The sequence below is a fragment of the Oncorhynchus clarkii genome, chromosome 7 (assembly GCF_045791955.1).
Source record: "Oncorhynchus clarkii lewisi isolate Uvic-CL-2024 chromosome 7, UVic_Ocla_1.0, whole genome shotgun sequence".
Taxonomy (NCBI): domain Eukaryota; kingdom Metazoa; phylum Chordata; class Actinopteri; order Salmoniformes; family Salmonidae; genus Oncorhynchus; species Oncorhynchus clarkii.
Genome location: NC_092153.1, coordinates 40,382,487 through 40,399,298, shown reverse-complemented (window position 1 = coordinate 40,399,298; position 16,812 = coordinate 40,382,487). Strand labels below are relative to the sequence as shown.

Sequence of the window (16,812 nt, the reverse complement as noted above, 5' to 3'; positions counted from 1 at the left end):
ATTTCTATTCGTAGTATTCCTATTCAAGAAAGGGCTAATATCATGTCAGACACTCATGCGGAATATATTTTCTGTTGAGCATGCAGGTTGTACGGCTTTGTTCACGCTCCTGTTAGCTTATATATCCAAAGTTTTAGTACGTAGTAATACAGTGTGTGTATGTGGAAGCAGATGGTCCTTCCCATCGACAACCATCCCTTAATGCTGCTATCAGAATGTTTTTAAGTTCCTGTATGTGGAGAGGAAACTCAGGGATTGACAAATGTCATGTTTCTTTTCTGGGAGTGAACTCTCGATGGTTTTTGTTAAAGATGATCTTCTTGACATCTTGTTTTTGCCCTCCATTGTCTTCGAACCGTCTCAGTTATTTAGGTCTTTTTGATAAACGAATCAGGACTGAACCATTCTTCTCTTAGGCCGTCTTGAATTTGAACTAATGATTTTCTCCTCTACGGTACTGTTCAGACCATGTTGTAACAATGGGTTTTCTCTTCATGTCAGAAATCTCTTTTAAAAAAAATAGTCTGAAATAAATGCAAAGTACAGAACATGACAATATTGAGGTGAATTTATTTAGTAATTAGTTCAGAGGTTAGTTTTCTACAGAAGCTTTAACTTAATTTCTGATTTCACATGAACATTTCATGTTTTATTTCTGTACAGAATGTGGCCCAAAGACTTACAAGGTATTCAAATGAGTATGTTACCAAGCTACATCCATAAAAATACTGCATCTTTACTATAGTCGCTCATCAGTGAAATAGTTCTAGATTCAAGTTACCCTCAACTTTACAATTCTGTGATGTTTGACATATAAGAATGAATTGGTCCGATTTCATGTCATTGGTCCTCTCCTGTAGCTTGAGGTCTTTCATATTGTGCCCACTATACGTACAGCTCAATATCTGTTCTACCCATTTTTGCTGATGAATGGGTTTTGTAACTTGTCACGCAAGTTGAAATATGTCTGCAGGTGATGAGGCCATCTCTTATAGCTTTTTATGCCAGTTACTGGAGCATAGAGATGATACATTGCCTTACACCTATTCAAATGTACTGTTTGGGGGAAGAAGCGCTTTCTGCTGACAGGCGCCGATGTTTCAACTACAGGTTGCATAGCACTGCAATGGAAAAGGAGTTCCTATTCAAGACATTTAACAAAGGACGATAGCTTGACTATGATTGACTTATAACATAAATCTGTACAGTATGGATCCTCTTACTTTGACAGTACACCTATTTTCCAGGTCTCAAATTAACTTAAATGTCTTTGGTTATGATGCTGCGTTTTGTATGAATTCATGTCAGAGTGTGTGTGTGTGTGTGTGTGTGTGTGTGTATGTGTGTGTGTGTGTGTGTGTAGTATCATATTTGTGAATGGCAGCTTCCAGAGACAGTCGCTGTGTTGGTCTCCTTCGTCCGGTCTTCTTGAGGAGATTGTTACCCGCAGTTTGAAGGGGGAAGGGGATAGGATTCAGAGGGTAAACCGACACCCTGAAACAGAGGAGTGTTTAGTGGAAATCACAGACGGCGTGGGCCATTGGGGGGGAGTGACAGAGAAATGACGTGCTAATTCCTAGTGAGCTATCTTCCGGGTGAACTACAGTTAACTACGGGGCTCTGTGATTCAATGGGCAGAGTACCATCCCAGAGGCAGACAATCTCTCAGTATCATAGTCTAGGCCAGAAGAGTTCCACTCACCTATACGGCGTGGCTCTTAGAAGAGACCACAACTCTTTAGGTTTTCTTTGATGATGATGTCGGTTACGGCGTCAAACACAAACTTGACGTTCTCTGTGTCTGTGGCACAGGTCATGTGTGAGTAGACCTCCTTGATATCTCGCCGCAAGTTCAGGTCCAGGAACTGGAGTTTGATGTAGTTGCCAGCATCCTCATAGGTGTTGGGGCCTACAGGGAATCCAACAACATTTAGGGAAATAATACCTATATTGTCAAAAGACTGAACAGAAATCAGAGCTGCCTTAGGCTATGGATGACGAACACAGTATGCAATAGTTGAGCTCTGACATGGCTCCTGACATCAAAAGAACATAGTGAGGAAAACAAGGTGTGTTCCAAAGAGAACATTGCCTGAGTGACAGATCTGCTGTTGTGAGCCCACCGTCGTAGTCGGGGAAGCACATGCTGAGGTGAGCCTTCTTGATCTTCTCGGTGAAGACGTCTTTCTTGTTGAGGAAGAGTACGATGGAGGTGGCAATAAAGTAGCGGTGGTTGCAGATGCTGTTGAACAGGTGGAGACTCTCGTGCATTCGGTTCTTCATGAGGAGAGAACCACATTCAGAAAAAGAGGGACAAATGGATTGCGATGCATGAAACACGCCTATGAAACAAATTTCTCTGCAATTCATCTGTCCGAGAGCTCACAAAAGCTCATTTGACCACGACACTACTACTACTACTACTACTACAGTGCCACAGTCACTACCTCAATCTACCCTCTTTGATCGTGGCGTCTCTTCACTTCGTTCCAACAGTGGCTCCTTCAATCTAGCGTCTACAATGTGACGGTAATGTATCTCACCACTTCGTCATCCTCCACCAGCACCATGTCGTAGGCGCTCAGAGCAGCGATGAAGATAATACAGGTCACACCCTCAAAGCAGTGGATCCATTTCTTCCTCTCTGAGCGCTGGCCGCCCACGTCAAACATCCTGAGGGAGAGAGAGAGGGAGCGCTTGCAGATGTCACTGTGTTGCTCGCCAATGTTGTTACAATGTTATTGTCATCTGAGCTCATTGGATTACTTAAAGAGAAATGTTGCTTTTCAGTGTTTTGGGGATTCTGATCAATGGGGATTAATGCAGACTTCGTTGTGTTTCCAGCCTCACCTGAAGTTGAGGTCTTTTAAGCCGAACTGGGTCTCTATGATACCAGTGGTCTTTACTCTTGATCGCAACATGTCCTGCTCAGTGGGGATGTATCCAGGCTGGACCAGCCTCTCCAAGTCATTCAGATAGCTAGGTGGGACACAGAGAGAGGAACAACCTCCTTCCTTCGCCTGGTTCATCAACACACTAATATAGGATTAACGATTTATCTATATAAAAGTCTAGCAAGAGGTCCAAAGCTCTTACGGCTAGTTTCCCAGATACAGAGCCAGGCCCTGGACTAAAAAGCATTCTCAATGGAGATTCTCAATTTGAAAGAGCTTTTTAGTCTTAGAAAACCAGTCCTTTGTTTATGTGGATATGATGGTAATGGTTTCATAGGGATGGGGGAAAGGGAACAGGGATGGGGTCGGTCCAGTCCAGGAGAGTAAACCTACTATCCAGCGGAGTCGTTAAGCTGGTACTCAGAGGCCCTGTCGTAGCATGCCTGGATACCAGTGTCCTTCCACAGCCGGATGATGATGTCAGACAGCTCTTTGGGCATGGAACCCTCCTCAATGGTGTCTGCCAGGTGCATGAGCTTCCTGGAATCGTCCTACAGACACACACAAGCACCAAAAACACACATCATGCTCACTGTACTCGGTTTGTCAAAGGGTTTTATGTCACATCCCAAACAATATGATGCCTGGCTTGGGTATGTTATATAATCCACCTGTCTGAACAGTGTACTGTAGACAGTCGGTGTTCAGTAGCTAGCTACCTGCTGAGCGGTGTCACCGTAGCCGATGTTGAGTTGAGTCATGCCCTTTACAATCGCCATGATGGACTGAAGGGTATTGCTGTAGATGATGGTGACAAACTCCATGGACTCTTCAAGGGAGTAACCATCTTGATGGATAATTCTGTTGCGAGAAGACAAGCAGCCACAGATAAAGTTGACGTTTGACCTTTGAGACACCAATATGTTTTATGACACATTGCATTGGGTACAATAGTGTCACCAGACTCACTTCATCTGTTTGACGATTGTGCTCTTTCCTGATTCTCCAGCACCTGTACACAAGTGTGGGGGGGGAGGTTTAGTGACACGCAATACAATTATTTAGATCTCAGGTATGTATATAGAAATGGCAGAGGTGGTAAGAGACCGTGATCTACTGCATGGTGAGGTTTTGGGAGTGTGTCGATCAGTCTGTATGTAGGAAGCAGGATTCACATTTACAGTACCAAAGATGACCACTGGACCGCAGTGTTAGACTATTTTAGACCTGGAGTGACAGGTCCCAAAGTGTACTCCCTTCTTCCATTTCACTTTCCCCCTTTCTTTTCCTCTCCTACTATTCCCTCCGTTTTCTTTCCTGCCCTGTTATGGTCCCCTCCATTGCATCGGTGTGTGCCCTGACCCACAGATGATCCACACAAGGGCACCAAGCTCATTACTCCTCTCCTAAGCCCCTCCAAAGCTGATGGCAGGAAGAACTTTGTCACGGAGATATAGTATGACTCACTCTCCTGCTGCGCCCTCTATAGCCATCATGGTTATTATTTGTTGCTGCCGATCATCTATGAACGTTGGAACGTCTTGAAAAATGATCAGGCCTTAATGGCCACCTGTTCTCTTAAATCTCCACTTGGTACAGCCAGAAGAGGACTGGCCACCCCTCAAGTCCTGATTCATCTCTAGTATTCTTCCTAGGTTCCTGCCTTCTAGGGAGTTTCTCCTAGCCACTGTGCTTCTGCATCTGCATTGCTTGCTCTTTGCAGGGCCAGTGAGAAACACTCACTACTTTACTTTCTATTAGAGTTTCTATGAGTTGTGGAGGCCCCTCAGGGACAGTGTCAATGTGACAACTGGGCGCAGAGTCCTATACGTGCCGAATGTTGTTATGTCAGCAGCACCACCTGGAATCTGCATGTGTTCCACTTGCTCATGACATGGCTACTACACCTCAGGGATTTACAATCCATGTCGTGGCCCTAATCAAGTTTCTGATGACATGAACGTGCTCCCTCCCACTGCCTCTCTCTCCCCCTCTCATCCTTTAGGTCCTTCAATGGAAATGAACAGGTTTTGTATGCTAAGCATCGTTATTTCTGTGTAGTCTCCACTCTCTTGTTCTGAACCTCCGACGAGAGCCGGGCTGGCGTGTCTTCGTGTCAATGAGTGTCTTCGTGTCAATGATCGCAAGAGCAGCTGCTCACCAGTTCGACGGCTCCAATGCTCCGAAATATCCACTATGAGTTTTTTTTTTTTTTGCTATCGCAGGTTAACACTTGATCTGATTGAATCTAGCCCTTAGTTCAGTATTGGTGCAGGGTGTTATGTTGAGAGTGGACGTTGGGGTCAGTAGCGCTATAATAGGTTTGCCTTGGGGGTAATTAGGCTGTAGGGCATGTGTGTGTGCAGTAGTGTGAGGTTAAACCTTCTGTAATGCAACAGTTGTTGTTTTAGGATTACCGGGAGATTGAGGTGATTAATTACTAAAGTGTTTAGAACAATAGTGTGACAGCCAGGGGTGGATAAGCTAGGCCTCTGGCCTTTACATAGAGACCGATGCTTAGTCCCACCAATGTTGCTGATGCAAAATGTAGTGCCTCTGAATATCAGCAGTTTCAGTCAATTATTTCAGAAAATGTCTACAAGAGGGTAAATGTATTTGGCATAGTAATCCTATTATCGTTGACACTTCCCTTGATTCATCCCCAATAAAGACAAAATCATGAAAAAGAATCTGTGTAATTATCTCTTCAGTGACAATAGGGTTTGCAAGGCTGGTAAAGTTTAAATTAGAATCCAACTTGGTTTAGGACTAAGACCATCCTTAGAACCAACTTGGTCTCAGAGCATTTCTTATTATTCTGTGTGTAAATCCGAGACACTCCATTTATTATGATTTGTTACGGCTCCATACGGCTGTATATATTAATTTGTGAATGTCCATTGCCCATTTAGTATGATATATTAAGAATTACTATTCATATAATATCTTACAAATTTGCAAAACATATGATATATTACGAATTCTTGCTAGGTAGCTAATGTTAGCTAGCTTGCTAACGTTAGCTAGGCTAGGGGTTAGGGTTAAGTTTAGGGTTAAGTTTAGGAGTTCAGTTAAAGCTTAAGGCTTAAGGTTAGGGTTAGTGGTAAAGTTAGCTAACAGTAGCTAAAAAGTAGTAAGCAGTTGAAAAGTTGCTAAATAGCTAAAATTATACATGATGAGATTTGAACTCGCAACATTTGGTTTGCTGGAAGTTCGCATTATACGCTCACCCGTCCACCCCAACCAACCAGCTTGCTTTCGTTTTTGTCTTAACCATCTGTCTTATGTAACCATACCAAACGTAACTTATCATACTAATTTGAGTGTCCCGGATTTGCATTTACTATGTTACGTCTAGTCTATGAGACCCGGCTGTTGGAACTGTTACTGGGTGATTAACGATGAATTATATAATACCAAGAGCCAAGATAACATTGTCTCTGTCTACACATCTGAATTATTCAACACCACCGGACTTAGGAAAATTGCAATTGGCTCAGAACAGAGCAGCACGGCTAGCCCTTGGATGTACACAGAGAGCTAATATTAATCATTTGCATGTCAATCTCTCCTGGCTCAAGGTGGAAGAGAGATTGACTTCATCACTACTTGTATTTATGAGAGGCATGTTGAATGCACTGACCTGTCTATTTGAACTACTGGCGCACAGCTCGGACACCCATGTGTACCCCACAAGACATGTCAGAAGATGTCTCGTCACAGTCCCCAAGTCCAAAACAGACCATGGACGGCGTACAGTACTACAGTAACTCATGCAAGCAGTAAAATTTGATTTAAAAACAGATAAAAAAACACCTTATGGAACAGCGGGGACTGTGAAGCAACACAAACATAGGCACAGCCACGTGCATACACACACACACACGTACACATGGATCTTGTACCGTGGGTATGTGGTAGTGGTGGAATAGGGGCCTGAGGGCACACAGTGCATTGTGAAATCTGTGAATGTATTGCAATGTTTTTTTTAAATTGTATAAACTGTCTTCATTTTGCTGGACCCCAGGAAGGCAGCAGCTAATGGGGATCCATAATAAATACAAATAAAAAATACCACGGACTTTATCTTCTCATCTCTGTCAAAGCTAAACGGCAGAGGAAAAAACAATCTCTATCCCCATCCACAGTATAGTCTACTCATCAATATAAACATGGGATTATACGCTTAGGGTCAAAAGGTTGCTTTTCACAAAATGTTCACATTTCTATTACACATGCTATGGAAACAATAGACCTTTGACCAGATAAGATACAAGCCAATCACTGGACACTGTGTATAGTCTGGAGGATACCAGGTTATGATGAGACACCCCATAGAACACCCTCAACCCAGGCCATTCCCCAGAGCAGAGGGCAAGAGGACCAGACATGCAGATGTTACCCAGCAGCAGCAGCTTGACTGTCCTGGCGTCCTTCTCTGCATCCTCCTTGAGTTTCTTCTCCAGCTCTTTGGAGTGCTTGTCCTCTGCACTCGCTCCGGCCCCCATCCTCACACGCCGGCTTCGGCCCTGTAGTGCTCAAAACCAAACGACGGGGGGAAAACGGGTCCGAGCTGATCGTCTAGAGGGCCGACTGGCACCGTCAAATACGCAGCTGGCACGTCAACTGCTTCCAAGGAACGCGGGAGAGGCGAATGATGGCGTGTTTTCGAGTCTTAGGGAAGATTTTGGGCATCCTCTGTCCACCTGATCAGCGATGGCCAATGGGGCACAAGGACAGGAGACTCCTGGGGCAGGGGGAAAGGGAGCGGGAGGCCGGGGGGTACATGGGCGTAGGAGTGACCTAACCCTTTTTTAGGTTGAGGTTTAGGGGGACTTTGCTGTGCTCAGCGGAAGATGCACATCGGCTCAAGTGCTTATCTGTCTACTCTGTCCTCAGCTGCCTTGATAAGAGTGAGGGAGAAAGACATATATTTACCCACTGGCCTGTGTTCCAGGAGGAGTAAAAGGCCGCAGTAAGTAGTGGGTGAGGTAGAAAGAGGGAACCAGGTGTACAGTTGATCAGTGTGGTTCATGAAGCATGTTCAATGAGGCATTTTATCACTTGTTTATGAGAAGCTCACCTATAGCTCCTATCGTCTATAGAAACACTAGTCTGGTCTATAGCAGGGCAGGGGTAGTTACTGCTGTGTTCACTGTCCTACGCTTTAGAGGCTCATTGTATTTCAGCTGTGCCTTTCATGCCAGGGCTGACATCACCGTTTAGTGAAAGACTACAGGGACTCTACAACATACAATAGTCAGCTCACGCTTGTGGAACACATTGAGGATACTGTATTTTCTCCATTGAGGTGTGGGATCTCTAAGGTACTTACGGGGCTTTTACAGTCTCACCTGACAGATCGCATTGACCTCAATCTGAAGACGGCAACAGATCCTAATCCTCACTGTGTCCTCTGAGCGACGGAGAGAGAGAGAGAGAGAGCGAGAGAGAGAGAGAGAGAGAGAGAGAGAGAGAGAGAGAGAGAGAGAGAGAGAGAGAGAGAGAGAGAGAGCTACTCATCCATTCTCACTCAACTCCACCACTCAGATTTGGTAGTTGAAAGAACCACTACCGTCAAAGCACAAACCAATTAGGGTTCAGTTGACACAATAAAAGGGGTAAGGCCAGGGTACGAGACCCAAAACCTGTCTATGTTCCTTAACTGTATATAGATATCCATGCACCACATGAATATCAAAAACGGATCTGTTTTTATCAAATATAGAGCTTTAATTTTTTTTAGTCAGCAACATCAACGAGAAAGGAGAAAGGATAGAGTAATTTACACAAGTCATTACAATAACATCAACTGTGCTTTATGTTATATGAACTGATTTGTCCTCATTGACCCATACCAAACAATAACCAAATATGCATATATTTAAAATATGCAAATCAATTGTACCTTTTTGGAGGGAGAGATAAAGAAAGAGAGAGGCGAGAGGGAAAGAGAGCGAGAAAGAGAGAGGAGGAGAGAGGGAGAGAGAAAGAGAGTGAGAGACATAGGGGCCTACACTGAGTTGACAAAACATTAGGAACACCAGCTCTTTACATGACATAGACTGACCAGGTGAATCCAGGTGAAAGCTTTGATCCCTTATTGATATCACCTGTTAAATCCACTTCAATCAGTGCAGATGAAGGGGAGGAGAAGGTTAAAGAAGGATTTTAATCGAATTGAGCCTGTTCTGAGGGCAAAAGGGGGTGGGGTGTAACTCAATATTAGGAAGGTGTTCCTAATATTTTGTACACTCAGTGTACATCTCCTGTGTTTTGAAAATTCCATCACTAGGGTATGAGTCTGCCTTTCCTTGCACTGACATTATTCCCATGTTCCCGCAACAAGAGAGACATCCACTGACATCCGCAGCAACATACTGTAGCTTGTTGAACTGGTATCACAAACAGGACATTATACATTTCATGCGCACAATGAAAAGCCACCGTCCCAATGAGTTTGGCGTGTGTTTTCAAGAGCTGATCATTCTAGTGACTGTAGCTATATACATGGAGACGTTCCGCGATACACATTTGTGGCATGTGACACCTTTCCAGGCGGAATGCCATCAACACCGGCTGATCAGAGAAGTTGCTTAAATTCTTTAGTGAGAGTTATGTAACGTTTACCTTCTGTGGGAGCTGGATAACAGCTCAGAGAAACCTACGGTGTCCCTCTCCAACCAGTCAAACTATAACTCTGACAACAGTCTTTATGCACTTTCGCTTTCGTGACTTACATTGGCTAACCGTTGTCGCGCTAGTTGATTTAAGACGATGTGGACTAACGGTACATTACTAAGAGAGCTGTGATATTAAACTACATGGGACGATTGGAGGAGTTGAGAAATGTTAAGTACATTTCCTATGAAACAACTGAACCCATAAGGAGACCGGGTAATGGCTGGAATGCAAACCAGTATATTTACGGCTTAGTTTGGAAACTAAGAGAATGGGATCAGATTCAACAAGAAGTGAAAAAGTTCTCTATCTCTTGTCATAACTGTGCATAATCAAATTGGCACAAATGATTTAGCTGCCTGCTTGACGTTTTAATCTCAATTGAACAATGGTGTACAAAGAGAAGGCAATGCTATTTAAATCCCATAACAACAAACAATCCCCCCCCCAAAACAAAGCAGCTTATTCTAACCATCATGGCCTCAAGGGTACAACATTGAGTGTTATATTTACAGATACTCTACACAAACAGCCCACATCAACTAGTTCTGGAGGAGACTGGGAATATGAATGCAAATGTAACACATGGGATAGACAGAAAGCCATATTGGACCACATGGCCCAAAAAGAGTGGAACACAGGGGATTTGGGGTTGAGGGGATTTGGGGTCACCCCAGGGTCAGTTGTTTCACCCCAGGGTCAGTTCAGCGGACAAGGAGGGCGTTATTTCCCACCAGACTTTTCACTCTAGTGTCTCTCTGTGGCCGTGGGACCAACTCGAAGCTGCAGTCTCCTACGGTCAATTTCCTCGTCTCTCTGCGTGTCCAATGAAATGCTATGAAGTGTCATCCTTATAGTCCATTGGCTGTGGGAATTAATTGTCCATCATGGCTTTGGGGGAGGTTCCGGGTCATCACTCCATCAGTGATCTGACTCGTCCCACCTCAAAGACTACATACTGCCAGCAGTCAAATGGACCCAACACGGAGCCAACATACCAAAACCTTTCTGAAGGAGTCCAAACAGCTGGAGGTATTTACATCTTCAAATGTCCTTTCAACGTTTCTCCGCACTCCCTCCAAAAGACAGAACACAAAGATCTTTGCCATATAATAACACAAGTTGTAATAAACAATGACACTAACAACGATAATAGCATCATAATAACAATAATATTTGCACAGATCTACCTATTCACAAAAGAAAAAAAGCCTTGTTTTTCTATTTAAGGACAAAGAAATCCACAGAATCTTACTATGTACAACCTACAATAAATACTGTGTATCTTTTTTTTTTTAACAGTTAAGAAGAATCTGTTCGTTGCTTACTATTTTTGCTATTTGTAGTGGTTTCTCTTTCTGGTTGCTTTTGAATGCTTTCAATTGAAGTCTTTCCCATTTTCGGAGGGCTGTGCAGAGAGGGAGAGAGCGGAGGGGACAAGGGATTGGGTGTCGTGGTGTAGGGGGTTAGTGTGCGGCATGTGGTGTAAGTCCAGGGGCCTCATGTCTCGGCTAGGTTGGTGTGCTCATCTTTGTCGTCCTCGTGCTTATCCTCATCGTTGTGATGCCGGCGGTTGCGGGGCTTCTTCTGCTCTTTCAGCTCCTTGAGTCCCCGGGCCTTGCTGATGGCCAGTATGGGGTCCCCCGGACTGCCCTCTCCCAGCTGCCAGTAGTCCTGACAGTACTGGTTGATCAGACCCATCTCCGGCTGGCTCAGGATGGTCAGCAGGTCCTTGTACTGACCCGCGCTGGGGGTCCAGGCGCTGGACTGGAGGGGTGGCAGGGCCGGGTTGCCCGTCTCCACCAGGACACTGTTGACCGTGCGGCTGGACAGGACCACCAGCTGCAGCTTGACCAGCGTGTGTTTGAAGTTCTTCTCTGTGGACGTGCACTGGTAGACGCCGCTGTCGGACGATTGGAGGGAACGCAGCAGCAGACCTTGCTCTGTTTTCACAGTCCGGCCCTCAGAGCGGATCTAAGAGCAGGGAGTGCGAGACGCCATTCATTTATCATTGCACTCATTTAGCAACCATTTTATCCCCCACAAACACCAGGCCATATTGTTCAATGACTAAGGAGTCCCTCTGATTGTCGACCTATCCTTTCGATGTCAAGCAGTAGAAGACCCAATACAGTACATAGCTGAAGTGGGATGAGAGTTCCCGACTCACCTCTTTCTTCCTGTCGCTGTTCTCCCTCTGCAGGTGCCATTTGAGAGACACATGAGGGGACCTGGCTTGACACTCCAGGAACGTAGTGCTGCCCTCCACCCCATACTGCACCATCTCCAGCGTGTTCTTATTGGCTGCGGCAAAGCATCGTCACAATCATTATTCAAACACATTTGAGGCGTCATTTCTCATTTCTCAACGTCTCTTACTGCAACCGACCAAATCGGTCAACTATTCCTCAGCAGAAATGTCAACCGCACCCACGTTCCGTGAGTCACATACGACACTAGTGGGTACCGCTTCTGTCACAGTGAACATTTCGGCACCGTTTGAGTGTCTATTTTGGGGTATGTTAGAGTGTTCTTGTCAGCTCACCGTTAGAGTTATAGCCTCTGCACTGGCGGATTGGGTTGCCATACTTTACATCCTGTCGACGGCTGCGCCTAGAGGGGTCAGATCAACATTCGCCAAATAAAAAGAGGTTAACTAAGCTACGTTCCACAAACTGAAAATGTGCAGTGAATAAAATAAAAATCGGACAAATAAAATAGTATAGCCATGATGGAAAACATTATATCGGTAAGGGTTGTCATTCCCGACAGACGAGCAACAGACAAAGACAAACGCACTCTCTTGGAACTCACCTCTTCTGCGAGGCGGAGTAGCGGGTACAGGACTTGCCGTCCCAGGCGCAGTAAGGGTCCCGGGCCAGGCAGCAGTCAGCACACGCCTCCCCGTACACGTCACAGCGATGGAGGGCCAGGTGGGTCACACCCAACACTGAACCCACGTACAGCTGTTGCTGTAGGGAGAAAGAGATGGAGAGACAGAGAGTGAGAGAGGAAGAGAGACCAAGTGGGGAAATGTTGCGTCATCCAGATGTTGGCATTCACTTTTTACACTCTGCATTGATTCATGGGATATTTTATGGGAAGACCCAATTCTGAAATTGTGCACACTGAACCATCAGACCGTGGACATGTATCAGCTTACCCTTTTGGATGAAATCTTCATGGTGGTTATGGGAGTTGGCACCTGAATCGTAAAAGATAGCAGCAGATCTTTATATGAGCAGAATGGAAGTTGGAAAGGCGTTCCCACACAATAAATGTTTCTCATCTGAGGAATACTCCAGAGACTATGGATGAAAATAGCTACATCTGGTGCAATGGCATGTCAAATGAACAAAGAAATAAATAGACAAAAATAGAAAGATACTACGAGAGAGAGAGAGAAAGAGGGAGAGAGAAATAAAGAGAATGAGAAAGACAACAGAGAAGAGAGAAAGAGAGACTCACCCTGAACACTTCCACCTCCTCCAGGACCAGTTCTTCAGTCTGCAGGTCGTCTCTGGGCAGGACAATCACCTTCTGAACCGTCCCCCTGTCTGAAGACCCAAAAAGAAAAAATTACAAAATACAATGACAAAATACCCTAAAGATCAAGGACTGAGTTTGGGAAATCCTTTGCTAAATGACCAAAAAGTACATGTATATGTGAAAATGAACATACCAAAATTAAGTGCAAAGCACACTGGGTAATATTATTGGCCTTGTTTCAGGGCGGAGCTCATTAGAATAATACTCAACATGCTTTTCAGTTGTTTATTTTTACATATACGTTTATATTTAGTTGATTTAGCAGACACTCTTATCACACTATAGTCCTATAGTCCTCACTATAGTCAGACTTCTAATACCAATGCAGGGTGAAAGGGAGACACAAAATGAAAATACAAAATACAGTATTTGGAAAATACCAAATATCAAAATACATTGGAGTGTAGCCCAATGTAATTCAAATGACAAAATACGAATTTCAAATAAATGTAACAGAAATACTGCCCATCTCTGCCAAGAGGAGTGATCAGGTTAACCTCTAATCTAGTCCTCTCTGGCCTTCTCCCTCCCTCACACATCCTCTACTCATATCCACATCCCTCCAAAACATTTGTCAATATAAGGTCAAATGCCATGAGGATAATAGGAGGATCCCCCTCGTCTTGTGCAGTGTTCGACAAACAGGATCCATTCATCACCAGGCTGAACACCGTAAAGTCAGCAGCCCTAGGGGTTCCCAGCTCCCACCCTCAGATCTACATGATTTATGGCCATAGGGAGAGGCTGTGTGAAGTACTGCCAGACGATGACCAGGGTAGTTCTACCGACATTCCCAAAACAATTACAGTAACTCAAATTACAGTAACTCAAATTACAGTAACTCTCCCGTCTGTAAAGATTGTAGGCTTTATGTTCTCCAGTCTTTGAGAAGACAAGCACTTCTAACAAAATCCTAACCACAATAGGTTCCCCAGATCGTAGATTGTTTTAGATCTCTGAATCTATCACAGATGTGAAAACACACATACAATAACAAGTCTATCAAATCAACCAACAGGTGGGCACTGACCTGTCCCCAGGAATAGGACCTCGTAGCTCCCATCGGCAGCGGCCACCTGGTCCACGGTGATGGTGGTGAACTCATAGTCCACGTTGTTCCGGACCACCAGGGGGCGCTTGTGTATTGGGTATACAGCGTGGTACATGGTGGGGTGGTTCCGCATGAAGTTAATCACCTCGTCTGGGTAATCCTTAGTGGACTTCATGTTGGGGGTAAACGTACCTCCGGGACACTGGGTTTAGAAAGAGGGCAGAACCAGCCATGTTAAATGTATTATTTAATTGAATTTACAAATATATATATGTGTGTGTGTGTGTCACCCTCTGCATGTCACTCACCGTCCCAGGCCGAGGGTAAGGGATCTTCCCAGTGTAGGCCACCCACTGGTAGTTGGGCCCCTCCTTGTGAGCATAGGGTCCATTGAAGACCTGACGGATGTCAGCCATGGAGTAGACACACACTGCTGAGCCCTTAAACACTGACCTGCAGGGTAAAGGGATGAGGAGGGTCAGAAGCACGAAAGGGGACAGACAGCTTTAGGAGACATGGGATTACTACTCACTCTGCGAGCAATTAGCTACATTCTCCCGCTCATAGAATCAACTCGCATCCCAACTCAGAGACACGAAGCAGGCGTACTCCAACACTACGATGCCGCACAAACACTCTCCACCACAGACAGGCTGTCTGACACACTGACATGCAAACACCCACACACAGCCAAGCTAATCATCTCTGCTGTGCTGTGGTGGGTGTACAGTACAGCATTATATTAGTATCTTCCATTGAGGGCCCTATCATTAGCACTACAGTAGTTCTGATCAACTGGGCTTTAAGGGGTATTGAGGCCTTGAGGGAAACATATACAGTACATTAAAAACTGGATGGCTTGAGCCCTGAATGCTGATTGGCTGACAGGTGTGGTATATCAGACCGTATATCACGGGTATGACAAAACATGTATTTTTACTGCTCTAATTACATTGGTAACTAGTGGGGGGGGGGGGGGGGGGGAGGTTGTGGTACAGTATATGGCCAATATAATATATGGCCAATATACCACGGCGGCTAAGGGCTATGTCCAGACACTTGGTGATGTGTCATGCCTAAGAACGTCCCTTAGACGTGGTATATTGCCCTATATACCACATCCCCTCGTGCCTTATTGCTTAGGTATCTCACAGAAGCCAACGCAGACACACATACAGTACAGCCGTGTTTATTATGACTGGGCGTGAGTGTGAGAGCGAACTCTCCGTGTGTGCATCCTCCACTCAAAATATCCCGCCGTATATGCTGGGGCAGGAGCCGCGAGCCGATTCCTTGACTCCTAATGCTGTGCTGCTGACTGATGACTTGTTATCAAAGCTCAGCTATGTGGGAACACAGGTCAAGTCTCTCACTGGAGAACCCCTTCCCGACCGACTTCCTCCTCTGCCTTTTTAGTGTGCAGAGCAGACTGTGCGGAATAGGCTTTTTCCATAACAGAGCGTGTTACAGAGGCGCCTTTGGGCACGATTAATATTGATGGGAGACGGGAGACCACGGGAGGAACCCCCCCCCCAAAAAAAAACATCTATTCTACACGTCCTTTAATGGAGACAGATACTTGTGGAAATGCGATTTAATTAAGGGGGGACACAGAGGCACACAGTCCGTGACTCACCCTGAAACTGAGAACACGCCATAGATGACAGGATTCTTGGTGTCCTGAGTTGGCTGGATGAACACGTCCCCTGTTAGACAAAGCGAGAATTACACATTACCAAAAGTGGCACTGCAAAATGTCTTACGCTCTCACTGTACAATAACAGTACGAAGGACTCTGGTAAAGCAGTGGTAATCTGAGATAAACATTGAAGGATGGAGTCTATTCTCTTCTCTCTCTCTTAGTTAACCCGGAGGCTCTATTATTCCACCTGGGATTCCTGAGCAACCAGATCTAATTCAAAGCGTGACATACGGACAGTTACTACTTCCTGGACAGGAGGCGGGTTCAAGGGGAAGCCCTTTTTGGATTGGACAGCACAGCAGTGGTTAGTTAAGTCAGCAGGCTTTCCGGCCACTGTGGGGCCCTGAATCAGAACGCTTCCAGAGCAGACCCCAATTCCTGGGTCTCAGAGGGGGAAGGTAAGAAATGGAGATCTGTGGGGTAACAAGGCTTTAATGGAAGCCATATGCTTCCCATGATCCTCAGAGCTGTGGTAATTGGACCCTGTATCCTCCAATGGTTTAATGAGCGAGAAGCGAAAGGAAAAACAATAAAAAAAGGGGAACATTTAAATCAATTTAGAGTCGACTACCTCAGTTGAAAAGTGCAACACTTCAGCCCTTTGTTGGAAACACAATTCCAGGGTAAATGGTTTCCATCGAGAGAAAAAGAGTGAGGGGAGGAGAGGCGGGGGGGGGGGGGGGGGGGGACACACGACGACATCGGCTGACTCTTTCAAGGACAGGGAGAGTAGATAGGATGTGTTAACCCACAGCCACAAGTCATTGGAAATGCCAATCACTAAGAATATCTAATGATTAGATGAAGCAGGAAACATTATACCCTCCATTTATAACTCTGGAACCTCTGTCATGTGCATTTATGAAGCCAAGCATTACTAAGATATTGAGCCTCGTAGATATCAAGCAGCTCCACGCCCTGAACTTTTCAAATAA

At 45.1% G+C, this 16,812-nt stretch overlaps 2 protein-coding genes across 3 annotated transcripts in view; both read right to left on the bottom strand.

Moving 5' to 3' along the window:
- Positions 1-553: 553 nt before the first annotated feature.
- LOC139413286 (guanine nucleotide-binding protein G(t) subunit alpha) lies at positions 554-7,525 on the bottom strand. Its single transcript, XM_071160487.1, has 9 exons — positions 7,297-7,525; positions 3,864-3,906; positions 3,614-3,755; positions 3,288-3,445; positions 2,851-2,979; positions 2,544-2,673; positions 2,124-2,277; positions 1,703-1,909; positions 554-1,494 (listed from the first exon to the last, which is right to left on the bottom strand). The coding sequence occupies exons 1-8, from the start codon at positions 7,400-7,402 to the stop codon at positions 1,719-1,721; spliced, it is 1,053 nt and encodes a 350-aa protein (XP_071016588.1). The 5' UTR covers positions 7,403-7,525; the 3' UTR covers positions 554-1,494; positions 1,703-1,718.
- Positions 7,526-8,606: 1,081 nt separating this feature from the next.
- The window catches only part of LOC139413283 (semaphorin-3F-like), a 75,954-nt gene continuing 67,748 nt past the window's right edge, over positions 8,607-16,812 (bottom strand). For both annotated transcript variants that reach the window (XM_071160485.1, XM_071160484.1), the window contains 9 exons: positions 15,812-15,881; positions 14,484-14,628; positions 14,155-14,377; positions 13,044-13,132; positions 12,739-12,780; positions 12,390-12,547; positions 12,121-12,188; positions 11,746-11,879; positions 8,607-11,549 (listed from right to left, as the gene is read on the bottom strand). In XM_071160485.1, the coding sequence (XP_071016586.1) occupies positions 11,076-11,549; positions 11,746-11,879; positions 12,121-12,188; positions 12,390-12,547; positions 12,739-12,780; positions 13,044-13,132; positions 14,155-14,377; positions 14,484-14,628; positions 15,812-15,881 (1,403 nt within the window). In that variant the 3' untranslated portion in view covers positions 8,607-11,075. The remainder of the gene's footprint in view (positions 11,550-11,745; positions 11,880-12,120; positions 12,189-12,389; positions 12,548-12,738; positions 12,781-13,043; positions 13,133-14,154; positions 14,378-14,483; positions 14,629-15,811; positions 15,882-16,812) is intronic.